The sequence below is a fragment of the Sus scrofa genome, chromosome 8, assembly GCF_000003025.6.
Source record: "Sus scrofa isolate TJ Tabasco breed Duroc chromosome 8, Sscrofa11.1, whole genome shotgun sequence".
NCBI lineage: Eukaryota > Metazoa > Chordata > Mammalia > Artiodactyla > Suidae > Sus > Sus scrofa.
This window is the reverse complement of record NC_010450.4, coordinates 70,294,979-70,307,493: the sequence shown is the minus strand read 5'-3', so window position 1 is coordinate 70,307,493 and position 12,515 is coordinate 70,294,979. Positions and strand designations below refer to the sequence as shown.

General features: G+C 39.6%; 1 protein-coding gene across 1 annotated transcript in view; it reads right to left on the bottom strand.

The window, feature by feature from the left end:
• The window catches only part of EPGN (epithelial mitogen), a 34,384-nt gene continuing 28,112 nt past the window's right edge, over positions 6,244 to 12,515 (bottom strand). Inside the window, exons 4-6 of the mRNA XM_021101431.1 lie at positions 11,201 to 11,321; positions 10,059 to 10,211; positions 6,244 to 8,240 (exon numbers count right to left, since the gene is read on the bottom strand). Coding sequence (XP_020957090.1) covers positions 8,186 to 8,240; positions 10,059 to 10,211; positions 11,201 to 11,321 — 329 coding nt within the window. The 3' untranslated portion in view covers positions 6,244 to 8,185. The remainder of the gene's footprint in view (positions 8,241 to 10,058; positions 10,212 to 11,200; positions 11,322 to 12,515) is intronic.

The following is a 12,515-nucleotide window of genomic DNA, read 5'->3' as shown; positions in this document are numbered from 1 at the left end:
CCCCGTATTCTATTATTGTCAATTTTCCCTTTATTTCTGTTAATAACTTCAGGTGCTACTATATTGGATATGTAATTATTTACAAATGTTATATCTTCTTGGATTGACCTCCTTTATGATTATGTATTGCCCTTCTTTGTCCTTCTTGGCAGCCTTTTTTAAAAACTTTTTTCTGTTGTATGTAAGTATTGTTACTTTCTTTTTGTTTTCATTTGCATGGAATATCTTTTTCTTTCCCTTAACTTTCAGTTTCTATGTGTTTTTAGATCTGAAGTGGGTCTCTTGTAGGCAGTTATATATATATATATATATACACATATATATATATACACACACACACACTTACACATACATTATATATATATCTATTTTTAATTCAGCTACTCTAAGTTCTTTGATTGCAGAATTTAGTACAAACATTTAGAGTGATTATTAATGGATGTGTTCTTATTGCCATTTTGTTCATTGTTTTCTGACTATTTTGTAGTTTTTTGTTTTGTGTTTTTTTGTTTTGTTTTGCTTTTTAGGGCTGCATGTGTAACATATGGAAGTTCCCAGGTTAGGGGTCGAGTTGGAGCAGCAATTGTGGCCTAAGCCACAGCTCATGGCAACACTGGATTCTTAATCCACTGAGCAAGGCCAGAGATTGCACCTTCATCCTCATGAATACTAGTCAGTTTCGTTACTGCTGAGCCACAATGGGAACTCCTTGTTTTGTAGTTTTCAATCTGTCCCTTTCTTTTTCTTTTTGTCTCTTCCCTTGTGGTTTGATTATTATTTTTTTAGTGTTTCTTTTTTTAATGTGTCACTGACACAATTTTTATTTATTTATTTATTTATTTATTTTTTTTGTCTTTGTTGTTGTTGTTGTTGCTATTTCTTGGGCCGCTCCCGCGGCATATGGAGGTTCCCAGGCTAGGGGTTGAATCGGAGCTGTAGCCACCGGCCTACGCCAGAGCCACAGCAACACAGGATCCGAGCCGCGTCTGCAACCTACACCACAGCTCACGGCAACGCCGGATCGTTAACCCACTGAGCAAGGGCAGGGACCGAACCCGCAACCTCATGGTTCCTAGTCGGATTCGTTAACCGCTGCGCCACGACGGGAACTCCTGACACAATTTTTAAGTATTATTCCCCTAGCCTTAGTTTTCCCAGAAGACCTGTGGTTTTTATTGCTCAATTTTTCAGTGTGATAGTTTTTTAAGGAAGGCATATGTCATATTATAAAACAAAACAAAACACTGTGTTGAGTACCAATAAGAACCTCAGTGAAAGTTTCCAATATTTAATGCTTTATTGTAAATTATTTTTATAATAAATTTTATAAGTAAAATTTGTTGAACATGTACAGTGTTCTAAATATTTTACATACATTAGATATCTAATTTAATTTAATCCTAAAATGACTATATGGGCTAGGTGTAATTATTGTCCCCATTTTATAATGGAGGGAACTGAGTTTTAGAGAGGTTAAATAATTTATTTTCCACCACAGAGTTAATAAACTGTTGGGACTCAAAACCCAGCCTTCCTGCTTCAGACAAATTTAGCCAAGCAACATCAATGGTCAAAGTACTGTTCTGAGTGAAGAAGGCCTTGGAAATGGGCAGCTTCATAGTCAAATCCAGGTTCTTCCGGTTACTAGCTGCATATCACTGAACAAGTTACTTAAACTTTTGAAATTTCAGTTTCCTGATCTGAAAAAAATGGAGGAAATCATAATAAAGTAGGTAATATTCACTGAACACTTACTATTACCTTCAAAACAACTTAAGCAGAGAATTACTTTCTACAGATGACAAAACTCAAGTTTAGAAAAGTTAAGAAACTTGGTCAAGGTAGCACAGCTAGTAGGGGAGTGGAGCTGGGATTTAAACCTCAGACTTTCCAACTCCAAAGACTTGTCTTCTTAACTACTATTCACCACAGTTCCAAATAAAACCTTCTTCCAGGATGTTTTTGAGGACTGAAAGAGATACTGTATATAAAGTACTTAGCACTGTGCCCAGCCTATGGCATGTACTTAATGAACGAAGTCTAGTAGTAGTAGTAGTATCACCACCACTGGAACTTAGCCAAGAGCACAAAACATTATAATACAAGGCAGAATGTAAGCACTATTTGAGGGGTTAAAAAAAATAAATAAATAACCAGCGACTTCAAAGGGGATAATATCAAAGATGATATTTGTAAATAACATAATTTTTCAAGAAGACAAGATTTAAAAAAAATTTCATAGGATCTTGGCAGACAGATGGAGGAGGGCAATACTCATGAAGGGAATAGCAGAGACCCTAACACAGAGATAGGAATTGTGAGGTCTGTTCAGAGAGCAGAGGGCAGCTGTTGGCTGTGGCTGATATCTGAGTTGGAAGCCCTGGGAAGGTAGATGAGAAAGAGAGATCACCAGCGCCTCCCTGTGGAGGGCTTCACAGTCTGCGACACATGGTGGACAATGGAGAGTTAACATAAGCCATGCTGAACACTGGGAAAACAAATCCAGCAAGGATGTAGCAGAAGTGGCTGAAGGTGTGGGCAGGGCAGAATGTCTGAGTCATCAGATGCTGCCCTGCCCGCTTCCTGGTGAGTTGTGGGTTCTCCTGAAGAGCACGTTCCTGGATAACCTGTCCGTCTGAGATTCCTTTATGGCTCATGTGGTTTGCAGTACAACAAGGCCCTCTACAGGTACCCTGATGACTAGACTCAGAGGAATTTAGATGAGGCAGGATCTTAAAATTAATCCAAAGAACCATAGGAGCAGACTTTAAGACCCACAGGAAATCTGAACTGGTAGATAATGACAGAAGCAGGCTGGGTATCAAGGGCACACTCCTTCTATCCAAAGCTATGTAAGAAATAGGGTCAGAGCTCCATCATCTTCTATTTTTCTAGGAGATCTCCCCTGTCTCCTATTATATATCCTGCATCTCCTATTTTTCATTGTAAAACGTCTTGATTTCTAAGTGGAGGATTGATTTAAAGCAAACACCAGGAAAGCCACGGGAAATATGCCTGTGGCCTGGACCTGCCTTATAGGCTACACATTTTCAAATACAACTTCAACCATGAAGGGAATGTGGAGGTCATCTCTAGCATAGAATTTCTCCACTTAACAGACAAGGATAGCACACCCAAAGGGCCCCAGCAAAGTTAGATAATCACACAGCCAGATTAGGTCATAGGTCCTTTAAGTGGCCAATCCAATTTTTGCCCCAAGCTGGACCATCACCATTGACTATTGTTCCCCAAGGTGTATATGGGACTATGATAGGATTGAGAGTGATGTGGGGGGAAGGAGGTTGATGAATTTTGTCTATAAATATGAGACCCACTCACTCCTCATCTCACTGCCAAACTGAACTAAGAGTGTCCCAGTTACAATAACATTAGTGCCAGAGGACCCTTGTCCACAAACTGGGACCGGGTATTCCCAAGTGACCAACTCATTCCCTAAGTCCTGAGGATAAACCAGGGTTCATTTATAGACTCAAGTCTCTCCCTAGACTCTACATTCAATTGTCAGCAGGCACTTGATGCTTGTTCTTGTTCTGGCCCCACCCTAAGGATGGTATGCAGATGACAGTAGGGAATTTTTGTGGTTAATCCATGATAGAGGTTATTATATAATTTAAAGAAAAGAACTTTTTTTTCATTTGTATTAAAGTCTCTTGGGTATATCTCAAACTCATCAAGAAACCAACCCCTCAACTCTGATATTTTTCATAAAATGTTGGAAAGCACTATCACATAGGGTTTAGATGAGGGACTTTGACATTGGATCTACTTGATTCAGGTCTAGGCTCTGCCACTTAAAGCCTAGTAACCTTAAAAAATTGAATTGCCTTCTCTAAGCCTCGATTACATACAGCTGTGGATTAATGTAAATAATGCTAATAATGCTTTTCAAACATTTTAAGTGCTCATAAATCGTTGCTATATTACACTGTTACTTCAACTTGATTGTTGAAGGAACTTAATGTTAATCAACATTTCTATGTGGTTGTAAATATCTAGACTTACCATTTTTTTTTCCCCAAAGATGCAAAGCCTAATTAAGACACTCTTGAAGATCAGGAGTTCCCATCGTGGCTCAGTGGTTAACGAATCTGACTAGGAATCATGAGGTTGCAGGTTTGATCCCTGGCCTCACTCAGGGTGGGGTTAAGGATCTGGTGTTGCTGTGAGCTGTGGTGTAGGTTGAAGACATGGCTCGGATCTGGCGTTGCTGTGGCTGTGGCATAGGTAGGCAGCTACAGCTCCAATTGGACCCCTAGCCTGGGAACCTTCATATGCCACGAGTGCGGACCTGGAAAAGACAAACAGACAAAAAAAAAAAAAAAAAAAAAGATCAAAAGCATGGCTAGTTTGATATTGCTTGACTATGGTCTTAACAGAATTTCAATCTAAGTGACTTGTGCTCCAATATTATCTGAGACGTAAAAATTACAAAGAAAGGCCATGAAGTATAGAGATAAGACCTGGTTAAACAACTTAATTCTTCTTGTTACCATATAATCACAGTCCTCATCTTTATGAGATGCTTCTCTGGAAGCTGTGGGTGTCTTCCCAATCTCTAACATCCATCATGTTTAGTTTTGGTGGAGAAGTGAAATGTAATGATGAGACATCTTTATTCATGAGGGTATTCTCAAGAACTCTACCCTTTGAATTCTTAGGAAATTCACAGCTTAGGCTCCTGTACCCCAAGCTTCGCATTCATTGAATATTTAAGAGACATTTGGAGCTGAATTGGGAAAATATGCTTCTGAATGTGTTACTGAATAGACCTGTGCCAAAAGTTTGGACAGAAATGTGAACTCACCCTGATTAGCAGTACCAGACTCTGACAAATTTCAACACTTCCAGTTCATCTTGGCAGATGCTAGTATCCTGATGTCATGGAGTCATGATGTAAGTCAGAAAGAGTGGTATTTTGCAATAGAGAGATTCTGGTAACCCTTCCCATGAATGTGGGTTGCAGGATATCAATATTTACATCACACCACAGAATGTGTTACAGTTTGCAAGGCAGGGAAGTTAGACAGTTTACTCCCGGTCTTCCGTGGAGAAGAACTGTCCTTATGTTTGACATCAAAAGCTTAAATTGCTCACGCTTGCCCTGTTATTTCCTTAAGACTTTTTTTTTCAGTTACATATAATGAAGGGAAATCTTGACGTCACCTTAATGGGACACTTCAAAATTAAAGGGTCAGATTTGTTTTGTGCCAAGAAGCACTAAAAAGATGAACTATGTTTTAATTTCATCTACCGCAAACATTTCTAAAACATAATTATACAAAAAATAACTTGGGAAAAGACAAAAAAAAAAAACAAGCAGTTAAAATTCCTTTTTTGTAAATGAACTCGTTGAAGCATGACTGAAATTACCTTTGCTTCCATCTCCATCACGCTCCAAAATGCTAACTAATGAAGCACTCATGAATATTGATGACCTGAGAATGTGTTCTCAGGAACTGAAGGGCAGACACAGGAAGGAGACAAAATGGGAAATGAAAGAAATGAATGAACCCCTTGGCCAGTCAAAGATGCCAGAGACATGCTTTCATTTCTTTCCTAAAGGACCCACCTTACCTAATGAGTCATCAATAGCTGAAAATGTAGTTCTGATGCAAGGGCTTCACTGGTAGACTTTTTCCAGGGTCTTATTGCATAGAGGAAGAAACAGAAAATGGAAAATTTGCAGAACATCTTACATTTATGTATTTTCCTACTTATGTCCTGCTTACACATGTAAATATTGCTATAGGAATGCCAGGGGTTCCTTTCTGCAAAATTAACTCTAGAAGTTATGGGATCACAAGATTATTTTGTATGACAGACCATAAACAGATAGATGGCTTCTCATGAGCCACACTCTATGTATCTGTACAGTCTCCTTGGGTGGATTTTGTATTGTTAATGCATATGCTTCCACAGGTGAAAAAAATTGGAATCTTTATCGTTCTCTTTGCTCTGGTTTACTTTTTGGTTTGGCCTTATGGGAAATGTCATTCTCTGCCTGATGTTGTTTCATTTCAATTTTATTGCGTTTACATTGAAAAAAAATATATATATACATATATATTTTTTGTCTTGTCTAGGGCTGCACCTGCAGCATATGGATGTTCCCAGGCTAGGGGTCTAATCGGAGCTTTAGCCACCGGCCTACACCAAACCACAGTGACATGGGATCTGAGCCACATCTGCGATCTACACCAGAGCTCACGGAAACACCAGATCCTTAACCCACTGAGCGAGGCCAGGGATCGAACTCGCAACCTCATAGTTCCTAGTCAGATTCATTAACTGGGTCACGATGTGAACTCCCCTGAAAAAGTATTTATAGACAGTAAATTTTTCTAACTTTTTAGGTTGGCACCTCTCCAGATTCCAGACTTGCTTCCTCTTTCCTTTCATCAGGGGGCAGTCCTTGATGAAGATTTATTGTTTCTTCCCCGGACTCTCCCCAACATTTTTAACACCTTTTTGAAAAGCTCAGGAAAAGCCTAGTTTTCTAGGCGTGGTCCGGGAGTCACTGGGAGGATCCTCCGTGTCCCCACTCCTTGGTATGATGTAACCTCTGCATACTCTGTGAGATCACACAGAAAGTGCTGACCTGCGATTCACCGGCATAAAATTGCTCCCTAAGGAAAAACAAGCAAGTGAAATGCCTACTCCTCAAAGGAAAGCAGAACAAGAACATAAAGCCTTGATTAGAAGTGAATGAAAAGTCACAACTTGATATAAGAGAAAAGCTTGTTCCTACGCTTCCCTTGTCAACTATTCACATTTGATCCTCTTTTAACCCATCTCATGATCAAGATTATTTTATCTATACCACAATAGAAAAAACAAGTCCATTGTTTTAGATTGACTCTAAAAAAAAAGGGGGGTAGAGCTTATTATGCTTTAATTTCATGTTTTACTTCTTTTAAAAACAAAGTCTTAAATTATGGTTTTACAAGCCAAACACTAAAATATACACCTAAGACAATAGCCAGTGGTATGTTTTGGGTTAGACGTGAGGTCAGGGACAGAGATGAGATTGAGAATAGTTCCACTTGCAACACAGATATGGAAGATTTTCTCTTTTCTCTCACTGTCAGATTGAGAGCTAGACAGACTTTGTGGAAAATGAGATCAAAGCCAAAAGAAATTAAGGGACCTGCACAAGACTCTTTAGGTGGAAGAAATATGATTAAAGAGGAAGGCTCTTAACTCTCAAATCATTATTTCTACCAATTTCTACCAATGCTCCATTTTCTATCAGGTATTCAGAAATGGCAATCAGCTTTTGGCTGATGAACAATTCCTATGTCATATTCTTCAGTTTCTATTTCAGAGCCAAGTGCAGAATTTTATTTATTGGTAGAATTTTAGAATTTCAGTCCAAAGAGATAGTCCTTAACAATAGGAGAAAGTGATGGACATAAGCATTCTGGGGCCAGTGAGTCTAACACAAAGTTTTATAATCCATGCAGAAACAAAGATGTTCTGCCTCTGTAGGGCTCAATATCCAGAGAGCTTTCAGTCATCAGAAACTCTTTAGCTTATTCCACATTTCACAGTGTTGTCACGAGCTAGGTATGCTTTATATTTGCCTTGGACACTCCACTTTATTTTCTCTAGCTTAGAAAGAAGAACATGTTTGGTTCACTGGAGGTGCCATAACACTGAAATCTTCCAAATAGTTGCCATCACATTCTTTGAGACACCATGAAAGCAGCATGTGTGGGATTCGGTCCATAGAGTGTCGATCCAAAATACTGGCAGCAAGCGAAATGAAGACCTCAAGCCTGACATGACTTTGGTTGGCTGCAGGTGGATCACTGTTCCCCTGAAAGTTGACATCTGACATAGTCAGAAACATTTATGTTTTATCTGAGTTTTAACTCAGTCTCTCTGCAGCGAGAACAATAACCATACAACAGCAACAAACCCAAAGAAGGACTATGAACTTGACTTCTGTCACTGTAGCTTGTCCTCTGGGCTCCCGTGTCACTCTAACAGTGGCAAAGTCTAAGGATCCGTGTTGAAACTTATTTTCTCGTTTCATCACGAGCCCATCTCCTTTTATTTTCAAGTCTTGTCAGCTTGGGAAGTTTTGTTGTTTCACTTGAACATTTCCGTTTGGGGCCCATGGATTTTTACAAGGGCCTCATGAAAACTTCTTACAAAGGCCTCACAGTGGTCTTCCTCCAGAACAGATGTTGTAAGGTGATTTCAGGTTTAAACACCTAAAACAGAGCATTAGTTGTCATGTGAATTTGACGGCTATTGTGTAGCTTATTGAAGATTATATACAGGTTGGTTTTGGTTCCCCACCCATTTCTCCTTTTACCCACTGGGAGACCCAGCCCCCAGCAGCTGTGGGTGGCAGCAGATCCACAGCACTATCCTTCTCGAGAAGACTGTCCTTGGCCAACTGAGGACTTGGCCTGAATATTCCTGGGCGATTCTAAGCCCCTTGCCCTTACCCCACTGGGAGCATCCTGATGACGCTGGGGACTAAAACCAAGATCCCTCAACTTTCTGGTATGGATCTTCAATGCTATTCATGTTCTAGGTCTCCCTGTGGAATCAAGCTGAGGGTAGACTTCATCTGAAGTTATATCTTTGCTTACCTTCTTCCTCTTCTCTAGCTTTCCTACTTCATTATAGGTCACCTAAGAACTCACACAAGAATCTCTCTCTCTTTTTTTTTTTTGTCTTCTTTTTTTTTTTTTTCTTAAGGGTCATATGGAGGTTCCCAGGCTAGGGGTCGAATTGGAGCTACAGCTGCTGCCCTACATTACAGCCACAGCAATGTGGGATCCGAGCCTCATCTGTGACTACACCACAGCTCACAGTGATGCCAGATCCTTAACCCCACTGAGCAAGTCCAGGGATCAAAACTGCGTCCTTATGGATACTTGTCAGATTCATTTCCACTGAGCCACGACTGGCGCTCCCTCATAGAAGAATTTCTATCTTAGGTTCTGTTTCTAGGGAACCTGACCTTCAGCTGTCTTGTTAATATTAACAGGTCTTATTCCTTTTTCTTTTCTTTCTTGATCTCTTAGGCAACTGATATAACAGATTTTATTCTAAGGTGTAATTATTAAGCAAATAATTGTTTTTCTTTTGTACCATCATTTTTGGTCATTTTAAAAATGACAACTTAGTTAAGAAATTACAGCATGGGAAATGCATTTATACCTTTTTCGTTAATGTATCTCACATTATTTCCTGACTTTTCCTTATACATGGATTTAAGGAAAGCTTATCAGCATGGAAAAGCCAGAAATAATCATTAATAATTAATACATGAGTGATTTATACTTACTGGATCAAACTTATCTCTTAAGCTTTTAGCAGTAGATGGTATCTCCTGAATACACTTTGATGTCTGGGAGGAAAATGGCCCAAAATTGTCACACATTTGGATTCACTTAATGCTCTTTTTTTTTTTTTTTTTTGGCTTTTTAAGGCTGCATCCGCAGCATATGGAGGTTCCCAGGCTAGTGTTCAAATCGGAGCTCCAGCTGCCGGCCCACACCACTGCTCACAGCAACACCGGATCCTTTAACCCACTGAGCAAGGCCAGGGATTGAACCCACATCCTCATGGATTCTAGTCGGGTTCATTACTCCTGAGCCACGACGGGAACTCCAATACTCATTTTTGGACTTGTTCATTCAACAAACATTTACTGAGTGTCTATTGTGTGCCAGACATGGTATTTGGCTCTGAATATAATTGTGTACAAGACACATTTAATCTTTACCCTTGTGGGCTGACTGTCCTCTTCATATATTACTTTGAAGCATGTAGATAGAGACGATGATGAAGGGAAATTGTCAATCAGAGCTATCCTATTCAAATTGCAGGTACATTGTTACCTCTTATCTGGTTTATGGGAAAAGGCATCAAAACAAATAGACAGGCACTTGCCAGATTTACAGTCATATTTTTACCAAAAAAAATTATATATGTCCATGCCTGGTACTTTGCAGGGGCTCAATAAATATATTTCAAATGAAGGAGGGTCCAGTGACATCATAATTTTTTCATACCTCTTTCTTATGTAGCAGTAAAAAATAAGAAGAAAACCGCTTAATAATAATCCAACTCCAATCCCAATTGCAATGTACTTTTCATAAGAATCTACAGCATATGAAGTTAAGGTCAGGTGCTCACACCTTTCTCCAGTATAACCAGTAAAACACCTTTAAAAAAAAGAGAAGAATATATCATTTTTAAACCTCATTATGATAGAAACACAAATGACTGATATTAAAGAATGAAAAAAATTCAACAAAAAGTAAGCAATTTTAATTAAAGAGGCAAATACCAAACGAGAGTCAACCTATTAAAAGTATTGAAGAAACTATGTATTTTATGATAATCATTTGATTACAACCCCATATTAATTCCTCACTGGTAAAAGGGAAAGGTAGTACCCCTGCCTGCGTTTATCTAGAAAATTGTTAACTTACTCTTTCATGGGAGGATGCTGAGCAAATCAGTGGTCATAAAATAAATAGCGTCTCCATTGATCCAGAGTTTTATGTTCCTGAAGTGTTTTGGTCATAGTCTGTTTCATTTCATTCTATGATCAGCCCATAACAACTCAGAATCATTTTTGCATGTTCTTAAAGTATAGGCTTGAATTCAGTCATTTTGAGGTACAGGGCAAGCTTCTGCTTTTTTTTTTTTAAGAGCCAAACCTGTGGCACATGGAAGTTTCCAGGCTAGGGGTTGAATTGGAGCTGCAGCTGTCAGCTTATGCCATGGGCCACCAATGTGGGATCTGAGCCACATCTGTGACCTACACCACAGCTCATGGCCATGCTGGATCCTCGACCCACTAAGTGAAGCCAGGGATTGAACCCTCATCCTCATGGATACTAGTCAGATTCGTTTCCACTCTGCCACAATGGGAACGCCAAGCTTCTGCATTTCTAATAAGCTCCCAGTTACACAGGTGCTGCTAATCCAGGAACCATATTTTTTGAGTAAAGAAGATTAGGTAGATTAGAAAAAGAGTCCTTAGATATTCAAATACAAAGAGAATTGGTGAATTTTGTTCAGATCACGTACCCTTTTACTAGATAAGAGGGAGGCATGTGGAAACGTACCATCTGAAGCACCATGTGAGAGGAGGCATATGTTCTCCTTCTCCCGTCTCTAGGACCTGGAAGTTCTTTGCAATTACCTGCAGAGAGCTGTCTCCAGCTCGTGGTGGAATGCGCAAACACCATTGACGCAGTAACTGTGGTGGTCTTCCAGGCAAGGATGTGGGAACTTCAAGGCGATGGATCCGTCTGTGTAGTCAGCTAGAAAAAGGAGATACAATATTAACAAATGAGGTGGGTCATCACTTTTATAGCTGATTGTAACAATATGCAAAATGGCCTTGACTTTGAAGAGTATTCGTTGAGCGCCCTGTCATTTGAACTATTGATTGATTCCTTTGGCAGGTTATATTTACGAAGGTTGGGTTAATATCATGTAGACATGTTAATTAAGCATTCTTTAGAAACTATGTGAGGTATTGATACAAGCTTGCCAAAAGGTGGCAGCACTGAGTCTAGTGTTAGCATACTATCCTGGGCAAGCCTTGTGAAGTGTGTCTGGATGCCAATAAATATGCAAGTGTTTATACAATTTTTTCATCCTTCCTTCTACACCTGAGAAGTCAGCACTTAGGAAATTTGGATTTATGTTTGTGAAATAATGAACTTGACTTCTCTTTCCTCCCCAGAGAAGAGTGAGATGAGAATCTCCCCTTCCTCTTCTTTTATTCATTCATTTATTTATTTAGGGCCACACCTGCAGCATATGGAAGTTCCCAGGCTAGGAGTCGAATCAGAGCTGCAGCTGCCAGCCTACACCACAGCCACAGCGACACCAGACAAGAGCTTCGTCTGTGATCTAAACCATAGCTCATGGCAACGTCAGATCCTTAACCCACTGAGCAAGGCTAGGGATTGAACCCACATCCTCATGGATACCAGTCAGATTCTTAACCCGCTGAGCCACAATGGGAACTCCCCACCCCTTCCTCTTCTTATGTGGACTACCTTAAGTGGCTAGTGAAAAGGAGCATTTTTCCAAACTGATTTCAGAAGAGGTATTATTATGACCTATACATAAACCCAGAAACAACTTATGGCTCAGGCTTAACACAGCTAAGACAATACCTTCGAATGTTAATTAGAATATTTACTCATTTAAGAGGCATTATGAGATTGCGGGGAAAGCCATGGAGTTTTGATTTCTAGCTCAAACACTATGCAAGGGACCACACATGGCAAAACTTTTATGGTCAACAGTCCAGAAACTTCTTTATGGGAAATGTCCTTTTGGGAAGCTGTACTATGGCAAAATATATGTATTTCGGGATGCTTACTCCCCGATATACTACAGGCATATATTTATACTATCCTTGAGGTTTATGCAATGGGAAGACAGTTGGGGAAAACTGCATAATTTAGTGTTTTTGGTATGCTTTCATTACTAATTCTTAA